General features: G+C 32.4%; 1 protein-coding gene across 1 annotated transcript; it reads right to left on the reverse strand.

Moving 5' to 3' along the window:
* Positions 1-204: 204 nt before the first annotated feature.
* On the reverse strand, positions 205-18,522 carry LOC107788596 (putative ABC transporter B family member 8). The gene is made up of 10 exons (XM_016610282.2): positions 18,417-18,522; positions 5,201-5,504; positions 5,056-5,110; positions 4,695-4,873; positions 4,145-4,602; positions 3,017-3,557; positions 2,764-2,943; positions 1,389-2,675; positions 901-1,316; positions 205-659 (listed from the first exon to the last, which is right to left on the reverse strand). Exons 2-10 carry the CDS (start codon positions 5,465-5,467, stop codon positions 305-307), a joined length of 3,738 nt encoding a protein of 1,245 aa, XP_016465768.1. The 5' UTR covers positions 5,468-5,504; positions 18,417-18,522; the 3' UTR covers positions 205-304.
* Between the last annotated feature and the right edge of the window lie 1,094 nt (positions 18,523-19,616).

A 19,616-nucleotide genomic window follows, 5' to 3' on the forward strand; every position in this document is an offset into this window, starting at 1 on the left:
AAGACTGTAACTGTTCAAGTTGTGCGGTTTGAATTTACTTTATCATTGTTTATTTCAATTGCAATTTTAATTTATCGCTTTGTGTCAATTTAATCAAGGTATCCTTAAAACCACTTACAAATTCAATTGTTATCCGATTTTGAGTATAAACAAATAACTTGTTATTAAGATGTCTGATTGGGGGTGGGGGTTGACTGGGTAATGGGAAGATGCAAAGCAATGATTTTATCCATTTGAGACTACACAAGTTATCAACGTGCCCAAAATTTGAAACTTATATACGTGAATACATTCACTCTTCACATTATGTGGATTGAAGTTTGACAAGATTGAAAAATGCGCCTCGCTTATCCTTTAGCTGAGAATAGGTTCCTTTCTCCACCACCTTCCCTTCATAAACAAATACAATGGAGTCTAAATTCCTGATGGTATTAAGCCTGTGTGCCACAACCACTGTCGTTCTTCCAACCATTAGTCGATCTAATGCTTCCTGCACAACTTGCTCCGACTGAACATCTAGAGCACTCGTTGCTTCGTCTAAAAGTAGTATGGTTGGTTTCCGTATTATGGCCCTAGCAATTGCAATTCTTTGCTTTTGCCCTCCTGATAGCTGCACACCTCTCTCCCCACATTCCGTATCGTATCCATTATCCAGTGACCTGCATGTGTAAAGAATATGTCTTAGATTCTATATTTCAGCTCTTGATATCTGAATTACTACTCCACTACTTAAATATAATACCACTAAATTTTTATGTTATATAATACACAGAGTATAATAATCTATTGTGTAGTTTAACCTGTTACAATATGTTACTTATCATTTATTAAACACGATCGTGATTGCACAAAAACTCATTAATTACCTAGTTATTGCTCGACCATAAAAAGTATACTTACGAAATAAATTCATGAGCATTAGCAACTCTGGCAGCTTCAACCACCTCATTTTCTGATGCATCAAGTTTGCCAAACAAAATGTTTTCATGGATGGTGCCTGAATATATCACCGGTTCTTGGCTCACAAGCGCCATTTGCCTTCTATACCATCCTATATCGAGTAATCGAATGTCCATACCATCAATTTTCAGTGATCCCCTGTCTGCATCGTAAAATCTTTGAATCAAGGCAATCACTGTTGATTTTCCGCAGCCACTCTTTCCAACAAGTCCAATGCTAGTTCCTGCTTTCACTTCCAGGCTGAATTCGCGCAACACTAGGCTATTAGGCCGGCTTGGATATGCAAAATCAACCTTTTTCATCTCTATCCCACCGGTCATCTTCTCCAAGTTGGTTCCGCTACTGTTATTCTTCGCCTAATTTATAAAATATTAATTAATTAGCTCATTATGCAGTTGAAAAGTAAATGTAGAAAGCCATTATCTTACATCATACGATCCATGGATGAGTGAGTTTCGATCAAGAATGGCAAATATAGAAGCAACTGCTGCTGAGCCCTTGGCCAGATCAGAAGTCATGCTTCCAGCTTCAGCTACTACCTTACCAGTGCTGACTAATATAAAGAAAGTCTTGAAAACATCAGCAGCTGATATTTCTCCAGCATTAACTAGCTTTCCGCCATACCAAAAATCGAGGGCCCAACAAATGAAAGCTAGGCCTTGTGCTGATCCTATACCAATACCAGCTAACCACGATTTCTTCCTAGCCTCCTTCCTTGACTCATCCTGTGCCTCATCAAAGATTTCAAGGACCTTATTTATGCTCCCAAACGAGGTCACAATCCTATGATTATAAACAGCCTCCACAGCAGTTTGAGTGCTTTGATATTGTGCCTTGACGAACTTAGCTGTGATGGTGGATAGCAAGACTTTTCGCGTGTAAAAGCATAGAATTGTGAGAGGTTGGACAGCAATCATAACTAGTGCAAGCTTCCAAGCCACAACTAGCCCCATTACCATGGCAACAGTGACAGCTGAAATGCTTTGGACCAAGAGTGAGACTCTATCAGCAACAAGGGATTTAACCATAGCTGCTTCATTGCTCAATCTAGAACATAAGGCTCCACTTGAATTCTGTTCCTCATCAAACCAGGCTGCTTCAAACGTCAAGATTTTCTCAAGCATTTGCATTCTTATTCTTCTTGTCAGGCGTTCTCCCATGTAAGCAAAATTGTAATGTTGGCATAGATTGAGAACAAATGAAACAAGGCAAAGGATACTGAAAATCAAACAGTATTTCTGAATTCTAAATTGCATTTCCTCGTGAGTTGGTGAGTAAAATGCTGAAATCATGCCACCTATGGTCAGTGCATATACAGGCTGCACTGAACCAAATGAAATGGCAGATAAGCTTCCAATTATTCCTTGCTTCCATTCAGGTAAGTTTAGTAAAAGGAGCCGAGAGAAGGAAGGGGGAGGATGAGGTGAAGCTTGGGAGCTGTCTTCGATGAGTAAAGGTGAGGCGAATACAGTCGGACTTGATCTAATAATTGAGCGTTGTCTTCCTGCACTGCTTCTTCCTACTGAAGAAATAAGAGATTTGGCGCTTTGTTCTTGATCAACAGAGCTAAATTGTCTTTGAAGTTTTGCCATTCTTCCATAGTGTCCATCTTTCTCGATAAGCTCATTGTGTGACCCTAGTTCAGTGATGCAACCACTACTCACTATTGCAATGAGGTCTGCATTTCTAACTGTTGATAACTTGTGGGCAACAACCTGATCATAAAATTTGTTGAAAGCGAGCTCATTATGTTTCTTTTTCCTATAGCTACTTTCAACAACTAATTAATTTCAGAGTACGTACCAGTGTAGTTCTTCCAATGGAGGCTTGATCTAGGGCGTTCTGAACAAGTGTTTCTGATTCAGAATCAAGTGCACTTGTGGCTTCATCAAGGAGAAGAATCACAGGATTCTTTATGATGGCTCTAGCAATTGCAACTCGCTGCTTTTGCCCACCTGATAAAAATGCTCCTCTTTCACCAATCTGTAACAATTAATCAATCATGTTAGAATGATCACATTACAAACATGAAACATCGATCAATACAGGAACTGACCTTGGTCTCATATCCTTCTGGAAGTTGCGTAATGAAATTATGAGCATTCGCAGTCATTGCTGCAGCCACAACTTCATCCATGCTTGCGTCAATTTTCCCTAACATAATATTCTTCTTAATAGATGTTCCAAATAATGCATGTTCTTGACTTACTAACCCCATCTGCCCTCTCAACCATTTCAACTGCAATGACTTTATATCTACACCATCAATACATATAGCTCCAACGTTAGTATCATAAAACCTTTGAATCATGGCAATGGCAGTGGATTTTCCACTACCACTTGCTCCAACAAGGGCCACTGTTTTTCCTGCTTCAATTTTAAGATTGAATTCCTTGAGCACAACGCTATCTGGCCGACAAGGATATGTGAAGTTTACATTCTTGAATTCAACTTCTCCTCTAATATTTTCTAGAACGAGTCCCCTTGTGTCTTCGCCATCAATTTCTGGAACGCGATCAATCCTAGCAAATATTCTTGAGGCAGCAACTGAAGCTTCTGTGAAGTATTTCACTTCAGGCAGTGCCATCCCAAGCGATCTGCATAACACATTAATTAGGTTTTTCTACTAAGAATTTGAATTAAATAGTAAGAAGATATCTTATGTCTTTAAGCATCATAGGTGAAAGAAATTCCTAAATGACAGAGAATTAATGGTTTCCACTTCAACTTTTTTGTTAGAAATTCGTTTTCAGATGCTCAAATCAAAACCATTTTCAGATTCACACCGGTTAATGTTAATTAGCTTATCATGTGTTATATGTTGTGGTTTTAGCCTCATGAAGATTCAGCGGTGTTTGAGCATTTCACACATACTATTATTTTAGGTACACGACATCACAACAGATGAACATCAAAATAACTGGAAGAGCAGCAAACTTACTAGCTGGAGTTGCGGGATTTATTATGAATAACTAAAAAACCCTCATAGAATACAGTTTGTAGTAATTTGTTTAACCTATCTATTACTCAAATATTAGAGTTTACAAATTCCATTCGCTTCTTGCGTATTCTTCCTTATTGAATGTACTCAAATTCAGTTCCATAACATATGTTTAATCATTAATTACCCTAATCAATATAAGTAGGTAGGTAGGTAGTAATTAAAAGAATTAAAGGCACTCACAGTCCACCCAAGACAAAAGAAACTCCAGCTGCATAAATTCTGCCACCACTTTCTCCTTTGTGCATAATCAAATGGCTCCCATACCATGCTAGTAAAGCCCATATTGCAAAGGAAAGCCCAGTGCTTCCAACAGCAAGACCTTTTGCAATTCCTTGCTTCATTCCCAGCATTATGGTTCGATCAAGAATCGAAGAATACCTTTCAATCACGCTCTTCTCAGCAGTAAATGAATATATAGTTTTAATGGAGCTAAGAGCCTGCCATACAATAGCATTTGCTTTGCCATATTCCTTGAACGACTTTTCAGACAAATGGAGTAGATATTTCCCATAGATTAAACCAGGGATTATGAGGAGAATAAGTGTTGGTAAGGCAACTAAAGCCAACCTCCGCGAGAAGTAGGCTGAAAATGCAATTCCTGACATGAAAACTGTTGTATGCATAAAAAATATGGGTACCTGCGCGCATATATATATATGCTAGTCGTCACTGTTTGTTTGATAGAAAATCTTAGGGTTAGAGGTACGAAGCAAGGTCAATAAAAGTTTACCTTTTCACTAAGAACTTCCTGTATGAGACAAGTGTCTTTCGAAATGCTGTTAGTGATTTCCGATGTGGTAGCTTCTTGAGAATCAAAGAAACCAACTTCTTGCCTAAGAATGGCTTCCAAATACTTGTACCGAATTTTTAGCACTTGCCGCTCACTTGTTTTACTCCAGCAGTAACCTTCTGCAAAAATTCATATGTATTCTAGGGTTTGATGAATGTACTTTGTATGTTATCCTCAAGGACTTTTTAGATGTTGGTGAAGCCTACTTATAATAATTATTAAACATACATATATATCCGTTTTGTTGGCAAAACATAAAAGGCCAACCTAGAAAAAAAAAGTGGAGAACATAGAAACATACCCATAAAGGCCACAACCATGACTGCCAATCCCAATAATACAAAATACAAGCTGCACTGCAAATACAATTGCCAGAAAGAAAAATCTTAGAAAGAGAAATTAAGCAAGACAGCTAGAGATTAATTAATCAAACATAAAATGCTAACCTTCTCAATTTCTTCCATAAAAATCTCATTGTTCTGTTGAGTCTTACCATAACCCAAGCTATTAAAAAGATGGCTAACATATACCAGCAAACAGTTTGTTGATATGCCATCTCCAATGGCTCCAATAGTGCCCAAACACATCAATAAAATGTCTATTCCATCAGCATATCTGAAAATAATAGCTACTGAATTTCTATCTTTCTTCGCTAATGCTTTTTCAGATAAAGAAGTCATTCTTTTTTCTTTTCTAAAACAAGTCAAACGCATCAACAATGCTCAAAGGTCCGTTTCTACACGCCAACAGCTGAAAAAAGGTGACAATGGAAATTGTTAGGTCTGTAACTAAGAAAATAGACCTTGATTTCCCATACTCCTTTCTGACCAAGAATGGAATACTAACTTACTATTTATAATAAAGTGGCAGAAATTGAGTTTGGTGGAACCCCATATCATAATTCATAATGTATTTGAATAATATATGAGTTTTGTTTGTTGCATGAAAATCTTTAATGGTGGTTGTAAAATGACAAATCCACCATAACACTTTTTATAGAGTGTTCCAACAAAGATGACTCTGACTAATAGTGTCGTCCTTATTGCTTTTTTCTGGAGCACGATGTTTGTGTCTTTCTTTCTAGCTTTTTATTTGTGCTTTTTGATTTGGTAGTAGTAGTTATCATAGGCTGGTCACTTCTCTTTTTCAACCCTATTATATATATATTGTTATGTAATTTAACCATTGTAACCAGAATAGCCATAAACAATTAACATGCGAAAGAGGAATGGGAGAAGAAAAATAAACGAAAAGGTAAATAGAGTAAACAGTGGGTTAGCATCCAACACAATTAGATCTAATCAACTATGGTTAGTAAACCAACCAATATATCTATTGTTTGTGTTAGCGCTTTTATGACCATCTTGGAGCTAGTTGTAGCATGGGTTGTTCTTTTCTTGTCCGTTCACTGTCCAATTTGCAGTGATAGATATGATAAAAAAGTACTTAATATTTAACATAAATACCAACTCCGATAACATGGACCAATATATGAAGCCAAACTGCTACTTGACATTATCGCATATTTTCAGCCCCTTTTATATAAAAATTTTCAAAGAGGTCCTTTTTCTTTCTACTTTTATGACTTTATAAGTATGGTAATTTTAAGAGGACTTATCGTATGTAAAACACAAAGAACTTTGGGTATGTTTGGTACGAAGGAAAATGTTTTCATGGAAAATGTTTTCCTAAAAAATATTTTCATGGAAATGAGTGGTTTTATCACTTATTTTCCCTTATTCGGTTGGTAAGTGAAAAAAAAAATTCCAAAAAATATTTTTTAGTATTTGGTTGGAGAATAGAAAATATTTTTAGGAAAATAATTTTTTATACTACACTCCTCACCCCCCCCCCCCCCCAATACCCAACATTTTCATGACTCTATTTTCTTCAAGAATTTAATTATTCTTCTAAAAATCCACACAAACCCAAAGGAACTAATGCGTTACTTTACTTTTTCACGCAAAAACAACATTGAAATTTATGCTCCATTACTAAAAAAAAATACTCTCTTTATCTACATCATAAAAAGAAAATACGCATTTTGTTGAAATGAAAGAAAATACTTTTTCTATATTATGAAAAAAAATATTCTTTTTGTTGAAATAAAAGAAATACTTTTTACTACATCATTTTGATGAAATGAAAGAAAATATTTTTTCTACATCATGAAAAGAAAGTACTTTTTTGTTAAAATGAAAAAAAGATATATGATGAAAAGAAAATACACATTTATTGAAAAAAAATTATTCTATCTATAACACGAAAAATAAAATACTATTAATAATATTTCTATTTAGAGTGGGGGTGGAAGCGAGGGTGGGGTGGGGGGGGTGAGGGTGGGTGGAGTTATGGTGGGGTAGGGATGGGTTGGTGGGGATGGGAAATGGCAGGAAGGTTGGAAAATATTTATCCTTCTCTTGATAGGGAAAACATTTTTCTCCAATTGGAGAAAAATGAGTTGATGAGGAAAATATTTTCCAAAATATTTAAGCCAACCAAACATGGGAAAATTAGAAAATATTTTTCAAAAAATATTTTCCTTCATATCAACACCCTATATCAACTCTTTTTTTTCGGGGGAATGGCAGAAATAGGACACTTCAGTGTTATTATTGATTTTTTTGATCCCGATAAGAAAAGTTTTTGTAAAATAGTCTTTGCCAGAATTTTGGGAAGCTCCTGACAATCGCCAAATTTTTTCGTATGATAATCACCAGGATTTTCCCAAAAATATGGCAATTTGCCAAAAATTCTTATATAGTGATCATTGGGATTTGCAAAATATGGAGTCACTAAAAAATTTCATATGGTGATCACCACGATTTGCCACAAAACATGGCAGTCATTAGAATTTTTCATACGGAAAAATTCTGGCAGGGTACTTCAAAATTCTAGCAGCGACTTCAAAATTAGGATTTTGGGTAGAAATTAAAAATTTTATAAAATTGAGATTTAGACATCAAATTGAGGTCAGATTTCAAAATAAAAAACATAACCGGACTCGGGGGTGAATGGGTAATCGGATTTTAGTCCAAATCTCGGATTTTGACCAAGTAGACCCGGGGTTAATCTTTGTTGACTTTTTCTCAAATTCATTAAAGATTGAATCTTTTTCACTTGTGGGTAGTTTCTAGAGCTTATTTTGAATTATTTAAACTATATTTTGTTAGATTTGATTGGTTTGGAAGCTAATTCTAAAGGAAAAGTCGTGGTTGATGATTGATTTGGTTGCGAAATAAGGTAAGTATCTTGTTTAACCTTGACTTGAGGAAATTAGGATTCAGTTAGTTTATTTGCTACTTGATTTATGCATGGAATCGGTGTATATGCAAGGTGACGAGTGCATATGCATAATCACGAGTTAAGCATGCGAGTAGAGATATTTATTTATTAAGTTTAATTATTCCATGCCTTTATTGAATCCATGTTATTACTTGTTAATTGCTTTAACACCTACTTGCCTTTATGTGTTAAATGTGTGCCTTTATCAGTTATATGCATTAATTGCTAAATGTTACCATGTACTCGTGTCTTTATCGATTTAGTGTCCTCACTTGCTGTGATTTCGTGTGTTGTAGATAGCTACTTTTATACGTTTTATGACATTAATTATGTAATTTCCCTCATTGTGTTTTATTTTTGTGATGCGCCATAGTTGGTTGTAACTTATACATGTATTTTATATTGTTTGGGATTATGTTGCGCGCCGCAATAATGATTTGTATTATTGTATGAGATCAGGTTGCACACCGCAACGTATATTGGTATTACTGTTTAAGATCAGGTTGCACGCCGCAATAGAAAAGAATCATTATTTATATATTTGTATATCGAGTTGCGCGCCGTAACAAAGAAGAATTGTTATTTATATATTTGTGGATCGGATTGCGCGCCACAACAGAGAAGAATTATTTTATTGTGTTAGACTGCTGTTACTGTATCCGTATTGTTTTGAGAAGTTGAGCATAAATATTATTGTGGGGCCCTCCGTGATGTGTTTTCCGTTGCGGTTTTAAGTTAAATTCTTATTTTCTCTACTTCTACTATTGTTTCATTTATATTAGTTTAGACTTAAAGTGAGTGTCTTTTTATAGCATCGTCAATATTTCGTCGAGGTTAGACTCGGGACATACAGAGTACATGGGGTCAGTTATACTCATGCTACACTCCTGCACTTCTTGTGCAGATTCTAGTATTGGTCCCAGCAACAGCTAGTGGAGGCTCGCTCAGATTAGCTTTCTTTCATGGAGACTTGAGGTATAGGTGCACGACAATTGCAGCCCTGGGTTCCCCTTCCTTATATAGTCCTACTGTTTATTTTGCTTCAAACAGTTGTATTTTCATTCAGACATTTGGTTGTAGGACTTCTAGTATGTTCATATACTTGTGACATCAGATTTCGAGATTTGATTAGTCAGCGTTTTGAGTTGTTACTTCTGTTTTGAATTTCTACAACTTTATTTCTTATTAAATTGATTTCAAATTGGTTTCAAAATGATTAATTGTGTTCTAATATTGGCTTGCTTAGCAAGTGGACATTAGACGTCATCACCACCGCGCGGTGGAGATTTTGGATCATGACAAGTTTGTATTAGAGCACTAGGTTGCCTAGGTCTCACGAGTCATAAGTAAGAGTAGTAAAGTGTTGAGGATTGGCATGGAGACGTTTGTGCTTATCTTCTAGAGGCTATAGAGATTTAGGAAGTGTCTGTTATTTCTTTCTCTATCGTGTGACTTCATTCTATCACTGAAGTCTGAACCATTCTATTCTTGTTCTCTCGCAAATGGTGAGGACACGCACAACATCTACAATATGGCAAGAGCTGGAGCCCCAGATTGTAGCCATTACCAGGGGTAGGGGCCGGGGATGAGGAAGGGCACGAGGCAGAGCACCTAGAGCACGTGCATCAACACCTATTGTGAAGTCTCAGATTGAGCAGGAGGATGAGGTCCTTGTTCAGACTGCACCAGTTGGACCAGGGTAGTTGCACGGCAATCGCAGCCTTGGAATCCCTTTCCTTATCTAGTCCTACTGTTTATTTTATTTCAAACAGTTGTATTTTCATTCAGACATTTGGTTGTAGCACTTTTAGTATGTTCATGTACTTGTGACACCATATTACGGGATTTGATCAGTCCGCGTTTGGAGTTGTTACATTTATTTTTAATTTCTACAGCTTTATTTCTTATTAAATTGCTTTCAAATTGATTTCAAAATGATTAATTTTGTACTAATGTTTGGCTTGCTAGCAACATTAGGCGTCATCACAACCCCGCTGTGGAAATTTCGGATCGTGACAATTAATGTATAATATTGCAATGCGCGAATCTCTCTCGCCTTTTCTTTATTTCTTTCCTTTTCTAGAAGCATTGGCATGAGCGATCTATTTTACACAGATCAAATGGACGGGCTCATCTAATATTTATCTCAATTGCAATTTGAGAAGAGTGAAAAGTCGGTTTCAAATTTTAAAAACCAAAGTTGAAAAGAATGTGTTAGACAAAGTGAAATAGCTTATATAATTCTGTTGAAGTTTTGAGTTGTATGGAAGTTTATTACAGTAATGTTTAACACCATCGGTAACCTGATAAATGATAACTAACTTCTATGTCAAATTAAAATTTACTAATAATCGTTACACTATTTAGATAAATTCTTTTGTTACAATTCTCAAAGCTGATGAGACTTTTTCTAAGCGAGGGGAAATAGGGAGAAATGTGAGGATAAAAAGGAGAAATAGGCGGGCATGTTTGGGGAGAAAACAACCCAATAAGGTCTTGAGCCGAAAACCCGAGCTTTTGTGTGTGTTTTTGGGGGGGTTACTTACGAAATGTTACTTTGTACTTAGGAATTACAACAGAAAAGAAACAGCAGAAATAAAGAAAATAAGAAAAATAAATAAATAATACCAAAAGTGAGATATAGACCTCTATTACTACTTATTGGTTGTTTTGCTAATTTTTCTAAATCTTCTTACATAATATTACCTTTGCCTTTTGATCTTTTAACTCTCATTTAATACTTTTTATTTGATATATTTCATTAATGAGAATAGATATTAAGTTATGAACATGAAACAAGTTTTGACTTATCCCCAATTTTTTTATAAGTATAATAAATATAAAATCAAATCTTTGATAATTTCATGTTTAACTATATATTCCCAAGAATAATCTTGTAAATGTGGGTTATTCTGTTATCGAAGTGGTTGAAGCAATTAGTAAAGATGGATATTAAATAAAACTAGTATTAGTATCCGCGCGGATACTAATCATGTCAAATATTTAAGTTATTTGGATTGTATGTAAATAATCTTAAAATTTACACTTTCTCAATACATATAGCCACAAAGTAAAATAATAACTCATATTTACGGCAAAGCACAAAGGTTGATACGATATAAACGATTCTTTGATTACGATGTGACTCTTATACTACGACTTGAACTCTTATTTGGCATGATTTTATTTTTCAAAAAATATTTCTATTTTGAAATTTCAATTTCTAAAACTTTATATATATATTATAATAATGATTAACTTTATAATGATGCAAGTGAAAATATTATCCTTAATTTAAAATTCACTTTAATCGGCTATCTAAAAATCTAAATGATTCTTTGGCCGGATTTATTTCAGTATGACTCCACTTTAAGTTTATCGATATCTCTAGCCCCAGAATTTGAATTTTTAATACCCTATATATACACAAATTTTGTTCTTTGAATCATTAAATGTCAAATTAGTTGATTATTATTATATAACATTGCATATGTTGTCTTAAAATTGTCAAGTAGTTTATTTTTCGACACCATACTTGGCTAAACCTCAATGCAACTACTCAAATTGCATTCCAATTCAAATTCGAATATCATATCAGTTTGTTAGTAATACTGATTTTTTTAAAAACGACACATAATGTAAATTAAAAAAATATTCTAAGATATCCTTATCTTATAATCTATGTATTTGAGTTGGAAAAAAAATATATTTGAAATCGATGAGATTAAACTTTTTAAATTTTTATACTCAACAAAGATGAAACATAAGAAGAAATTTGTTGTCATATTTTATTTCTCGTTTTTAGATCTTTCTAATATTTTTTTAATATTTATTTTCTTTTATCTTATTTTTTATGTCACTATTTCTTTTGTTACAAAAAATTAATTTATTTCACTATAAACGGATGAGTTTTGATAAATTTTCTACATATGAATTTAATTATATTTTTAGTCTTTAGTGAAATTATTTCATATTTTTCTTTTGGCTTTATCTAATCAGCCTGAATAGGTGCTCACCCGACCACTTAAATTAAAAAACTGGATGATGTGTAATTTATATATAATCCATATATAATATGTGTGTAATCGTGTGTTGTCGGTATATCATCTATTTATATTAGCTATAAAAAGTAAACAATAAATATGGCTGGATATTATGTAAATATTCCATAAGATTTCGGTTTTTTGAGTTTATCCGTGATATAACTTCTATTATTATAATTTTAAAACACTCTACTAATGTTCAAAAATATCTTATCTTTTTATTATCTTTGAATTAAAAAAAGTAAAGAGTTTTTTCGAAATAATTTGTTTACATTTAAAAAAAATAAAAATTTCACGATTCAAAACTAATATTCTTCAACGAAAAAATTATTATACCCTTACAATATTGGCTTGACTACAGTTAAATGAAGGGTCCAGCTTATACCCTTTAATTCCTTAAATGTGCTAAATTGAAATTAATGATAGCAATTGTATGGCCAAAGTTTTGTTATTTGTTTGATGTCCATATATGCAAATTGACTCTTCAAACAAATATTCTTCAAGAAGAAAAGAAACAATTTTTTTTAATATTGATTGATTTTGTGATGTTTCTTTCTCTAGCATGTATGTTTACTTTATTATATATGTAAGTAAACTTTTATTTGGTTTTGTAAACTCTTTTTTGTTATTTAGATAAATATAGACGTGTACCCTATATATTACATTTATTTTAAAAGAATTTCGTTTTATTCAAATCTAGCTACAATATTTCAAAGAACTATACTTATAAGATTTTAAATGTGAAAGAGTTGTATAGGTATATGGAGTAGTTTTTTTTTGCTAGAGGCGAAGTAGTATTTAAATAATTAGAAAAAATAACAAAAGTTCCTAACATGATTGCATATGATCATTAACCGAATTAAGTATGATAACATGATAAAAAAAGATAAATTTTATTTTTAATTTAAATTCGAATTTTAGAACTTTATCTATAAATTCAAAATTATCTTTTAATTCAAATTTTGTATATACATACATACATACATACATACATACATACATATATACATACATACATATATGTATGTATGTATATATGTATGTATGTATGTATGTATGTATGTATGTATATACAAAATTTGAATTAAAAGATAATTTTGAATTTATAGATAACTTTCTAGCTTTAATATATATATAGATTTCAAAAGCACCCTCTTATCAACTTCTTGTTTCACAACTATTTATTATTCTTACCTTTTATGAGGAAAAGTATGCTAGCTATTTTCTTGGTAAGGATGATAAAGTCGCATATTGTAAAATCTTTTCCATTTTTAAACTATATTTAATGAAAAATAAAGATGAGCTAAAGGTTATTAGCTTTAACTTCAGTTGGATCATCCTTTTTTTTTTTTAATATTATTTTATTGTTTCCCATCATTGCTCTGGAGCCAACAGGATGAGCGGATGATATAGCATCATCCTTTATTTTCTTCGAGAATTTGATTGTTCTTTTAAAATTAATACAAATCCAAAGCAACTAATGGAGTGCTTTAATTTTTCACACAAAAATAATGTTTAAATTTGTGCTCCATAACTAAAAAGAAAATACTCTTTTTTGGTTGAAAAAAAAATTTCTACAACATGAAAAGAAAGTACTCATTTTGTTGAAATGAAATAAAATACTTTCTACGTGATGAAAATAAAATACTCATTTTATCAAAAATAAAAATACTTTTTCTACATCATGAAAAAAAATATTCATTTTCTTGAAATGAAAGAAAATACTTTTTGCTACATTACTTTGTTGTTCTATATCATGAAAAGAAAGTACTTTTTTGTTGAAATGAAACAAAATACTTTTTTTATATCATGAAAAAATACTCATTTTTTTTGAAATGAAGAAAGTACTCTATCTACAACATAAAAAGAAAGTATTCTTAATAATATTTTTATTTAGGGTGGGGGCCGGGGTAAGGTGGGGTGGGAGTGTGGTGGGTGTGGTAGGGTGAGATGGGGTGGGTGGGGTGTGGGACTAGGGGTTGGTGGGGATCGATGTGCAATAGAGTGATGATAGAGAATAGGGCGATGAAAGTTGAAAAAGGGTTTTGGAGAATATTTTCCCTTCTCTTGATAGAAAGAAAATATTTTTCTCCAATTGGAGAAAAATAAATTCGTGAGAAAATATTTCAAAACATTTAAGCCAATCAAATATAAAAAAATTTAAAAATAATTTTCGGAAAAAGTTTCTTTCATACCAAGCACACCCTAAATGTCTGATAATTTCCCAACAAGTGAAAATAAATTACCTTGGTATAATATGTAATTTCAGTAGTTAATAAGGTATGGTTAAAGTACTGATATACGCGGCAGAGTATTTAGAAAAGAAAATTGACAATCCTCTCCCTCGTTCCTAGCACAAGCTCCCATATTATATTAACTTGAGTCACTGCTTTTTCTAGTATTAGTTTCTCGGCACGTGTATGCCGAGCCATGTAGTATATAATTTTATAAAACAATTATCAAAATACCAAAAGTTTCTAGCAGACATCATTATCAAGCACTTCCTCCATGAGAAATTTTCTACAAACTTTGTCCTCATAAATTTCACCTTGAAAAGAGTGTAAAGTCAGAATACCAGCAATTTGTTCTAAAGCAGCAATGGATTAAATTAATAGCTTCACCAACTTTTCAGCTTCTCTAATTATATGGATTATCTGTATGCTTAGTTCTACCATGGTGTTTGCAATGGCAACTTATGTTCCATAAAAACATTACTGTAATAGCTAAAGATTGGGACATAGCTTCCTGCTTCCAAGAGAAAACACCACTCTCAAATGTAAAATAATAGCCAGAGGTTCTTTTGATCAATATTTCCTAGTCCCTAGCTATGTAGTGATCTGCATATCCTATGAGCGTATCAGTTTCACCGTTCGAGTACTATACACAGTAATCAACAGATCTCAATGTATCTCAAAACTCTCTCAATTAATTTGTTGCTCCTATATGAACTTGACTTACCGGGTATTTGACAGCAGATTTTTCTTTAGAAATGAAAATCGCAGCATCACATTCACACTGGTCTATTTCCACTCCTAGTTAATATTCTAACAATTCAAATTCTTTTTGAGTCTCCTCTGTTAGGCACAATTAGCTGATTTAAAAAGTAGTTAGGGGTGGTTTAAAGGAGAATTAATAAAACGGCAGCCTTTGGTGTATCCCCTAAAAGTGTTGAATAGTATAAAGTCAAGCAACAGAATAAATTTAGTTCAATACAAAAAAATCAATATAAATAAGAGTAAGATCAACATAGTTTGCATGTTATAAATGATTGTACATGAAAGAATAAAGTACAAAATTTTGCAAGCTTGGACACTTCAAAGTCAAGAATATTCTAATTTTGTGAAAAAATATAGTATCAATTATGAACCAACATCTAATAAATTAGAAGTATTAAGTAACACCAAAAAGTATGTGAAATATACTACTCCCCTTATTTGTGACCAGTACCTCTATTAACATTGTGACTATAATATAAACTTGATTTTTAAAAATAAAATATTTCTACAAAAACCTACATCAAAATATTTTTCTCTGTATGAAACTCATCCAAGTTTATAAGATCAAACACCTTATTGAGATTGTTCTAATTTTATAAAATATGAGTCAAGAACCCTTATCTAATAAATCAAAAGTATTAAGCAATGTCATTAATTCAAACTAAAAATATTTAACTTTATCAAAAAATTGGGAGTGTTTAATCATTTTTTAAAAGGTGTATGGTCACTCCTGCTAAGCTATGAAAAACAATACGAAATTACCGGCTTAGCAAATAAGTCATATACTACTCTTATATTTCTATACAATATCAGGTAATAAATAAACTATGCGTTAGGGGTATTCTTTTCAATAGAATCGACACTAAAGAGAAAACATTGAATATTTTAAAAAGAAGAGAGACAATAGTAGTGCTCAGATAAATATTAACTTAGTGCTAAACAATAGTTTGTTGGTGACAAAGTAGAGAATAAATATAGCAAACTTGTAAAACATAGTCGACCGGAAAAGCATTTCTATTACTCATTTATTCACTTGAATACTCGCTAAAAATTATCATAAAACATTTTATGATAATTTAGTTACATAGAAAATGTTTATTTTATATGTGAAATATACTACTCCCCTTGTTTGTGACCAGTACCTCTATTAACATTGTGACTATAATATAAACTTGGTTTTTAAAAATAAAATATTTCTACAAAAACCTACATCAAAATATTTTTCTCTGTATGAAACTCATCCAAGTTTATAAGATCAAACACTTTATTGAGATTGTTCTAATTTTATAAAATATGAGTCAAGAACCCTTATCTAATAAATCAAAAGTATTAAGCAATGTCATTAATTCAAACTAAAAATATTTAACTTTATCAAAAAATTGGGAGTGTTTAATCATTTTTTAAAAGGTGTATGGTCACTCCTGCTAAGCTATGAAAAAAAATACGAAACAACCAGCTTAGCAAATAAATCATATACTACTCTTATATTTCTATACAATGTCAGGTAATAAATAAACTATGCGTTAGGGGTATTCTTTTCAATAGAATCGACTCTAAAGAGAAAACATTGAATATTTTAAAAAGAAGAGAGACAATAGTAGTACTCAGATAAATACTAACTTAGTGCTAAACAATAGTTTGTTGGTGACAAAGAAGAGAATAAATATAGCAAATTTGTAAAACATAGTCGACCGAAAAAGCATTTCTATTACTTATTTATTAACTTGAGTACTCGCTAAAAATTATCATAAAACATTTGTCCTTAACCAACGGCTGCAATTAAATAATATAAATAATCAAATCGGTCATTCTGAAGTGTCTTTATGCTCACCAAGACTAAGATGAGAACAGGATAGTTGTACATTTCATAAACTTTTCAAAGTTATCATCGATTTTGGTTAATTTAAGCTTAATGATTTTAAGTGATTCATATACCTTAAAGGGTAAAATTTAATATTCATAATCATGAAATCCTAGTCGTCCAAAATCTCAATCATCAATTATTAGTTTAACCCCATATATAACTTAGTCTACCTAAATAGTTAATTTTTTTTTTTCTAAATCTACAAAATCAATAATATAAGATGAATTTTTTAAACACGTCGAAAGATGCAGGAGAAACCTGCCAATCTCTTGGTGATTTTCAGTAATCCTCTTAACAAAACAACATAGTTTATTGTACAAATAATATAACAAAACGAATATATATAAAAGCTTCGATAAAACACTAACTTATTGATTTATCCTATGTTAATCGACTCTTCGTTATAAATAGCCAGTAAGAAGAGGGATTTAGGAATTTAGAGCTATCATACCTTCTAATTACTTATTGCAAAATTTGAGGAATCTCATTGTTACTACTGTTTCATCACAAAATTTGAGGAATCTCATTGAGCAAAATTTAATTTCAAAATTATTTGAATTATATTTTAGTTCGACGTACGTTAAAATGAAGGGAATTTACACCACATGACGAAACAGAATCCCTAATTATCCTTTTATACTCACTTTCAAATAATTAAAAATAGGTTTCAAAAATATTGCAGTGTCCGTTGATTTTAGGCTCCAATTTTGACAGGCTTTATCGCTCCCAATTTAGATTATGGGTGAATCGAATCTATGTTAAGGCAAGATTATTTGTAAGATTCAAGACTTGAAACCCGGGGTGGATTTCGAATTAACACTAGAAAACTGAAACCCGTTGTTGACTTTCGAAGCTTTTGGGTTTGTTGAAATATATTATTGGAGAGATATGTCTGGAGTCTTCTTCTTTCGTTTTTTAATGGAAATGTTCTTTTCATTATTATGGTGTGAGTTATTGTTATTTTTAGTAATGGTTGTAGTGATTCCTTGTGGTAGGGAATACATATGTATCGTATGTATATCACATGTATGTAAGTCACATATATCACATGATATACATACGACATACAAGTAACATGCGGTGACATACAAGTGATTTATACTATGTACGTCACCTATATACATTGTATGTCAAGTATGTTTTATATATAAAATGACCAACATACGGCCTACAATGACATGTGTGCATGGAAAAAGAAGTTGAGGAGCCATGGGAGAGAACTTTGACGAAGCAGCAGCGAACTCTAGCGGACAGCGGCAAGCAGGCAAAAGGACAATTAATGGCGGTGTGGGAAGAGAAGATAAAAGAAGAAAGATTTGCTACTTGTGCTAAGCATTAGTAAAAAAGTGCATGAACCTTCACAAATATACAAAATACTACTCACAATAAAAGCTGCGACAATTTGAAAAGATAAATCAAAAACCAAATCATATTGAAATGAAGTGCAAGAAGCTAAAGTTTTATGAAAACTGACCTCATCTAATTCTTTCATCCAAAATATATCCAGCAGCTAAATAAAACTTCTTTCACATCCCTACTTGAATCTCTTCTTTCTCATGTACAAACGGTATGTAGTGGTTTATTTTCGCACTGGAAAAAGTGTCCCAGGACTTATATATAAAAGAGTTTTAATCACATGGCTATAATTAAAGTACCAGAAATATATAATATAATTGGCATCCTGCAGCACGAGCAAATAGCGCAAAAGTTTAAAGAATTCCTTAATTATTGATATGGAATCATTTCCCATTCTTCACATAACACGTTGTCTTTAAATTTTTTATTCTTTACTTTCAACAGGACATTTTGTTTTTTATATTCCTCTTGTCCTATCTTAGATTCTAGTCCAAGTTCGCTTCTCAACACTCACAAAATTAATTCTTTGACCAAGTCTTCGAAAGTATAATGTTTTCATTTGAAAGAAACAATTGCAGCTTATAATATACAATATATAATATCTAAATCTTGTTTTCAAAACTGGATCAATATATCCAATTTAAAACCCAGAATCAGTCAAATTAACTTTGGAAAGGGAACTCCCACTAAAATTTAAGAACGAAAGAGTAGATAATCCTGCGTGATTTGTAGACACACTTTTGCCCTTCCACACATGTACAAAAGTATGCCTCATCATATGAATGATAATTAATTAATTTAGCATCCATTTGGGCAACTGCTTGAGAAAATGCTAGGTATAATTAAAATGTTCACTTGATTGTCTAAAATCATGTTTCGTTGTCCTATTTTTCAAATTCGCACGACGCTGATTTTATATTTTTTAGTGCATTTGGTATGGGATTTTTTTACTCATAAAAAACATTAACCATGAGGGAACATATTCTAGATCGTTTTGGGTGTATCTGTCACGACCAAAGTGACCTTAGCCGTTATTGGCATCCAACACGCGCCCGCGTTTAGTGTACCATAAAACGCAAATCCTTAATTCTCAATTCAAATTGTTTACCCTTAAAATTGGATAATAATTGAATTTATACGCGGTTTAAGGATACATAATATAACTTGATACAAATTAAGAAGACAAATTAATATTTAAATTGACGGTAATAAAGTAAAGCAAACCACAGAATTGAAAGGACTCTCAGTTTGATCACCATCGAACCAAGAAATGTCTCAACTAGTATTAGAGCTGAACAACAAGGTGATAAGAATTAGA

The sequence above is a fragment of the Nicotiana tabacum genome, chromosome 1 (genome assembly GCF_000715075.1).
Source record: "Nicotiana tabacum cultivar K326 chromosome 1, ASM71507v2, whole genome shotgun sequence".
NCBI lineage: Eukaryota > Viridiplantae > Streptophyta > Magnoliopsida > Solanales > Solanaceae > Nicotiana > Nicotiana tabacum.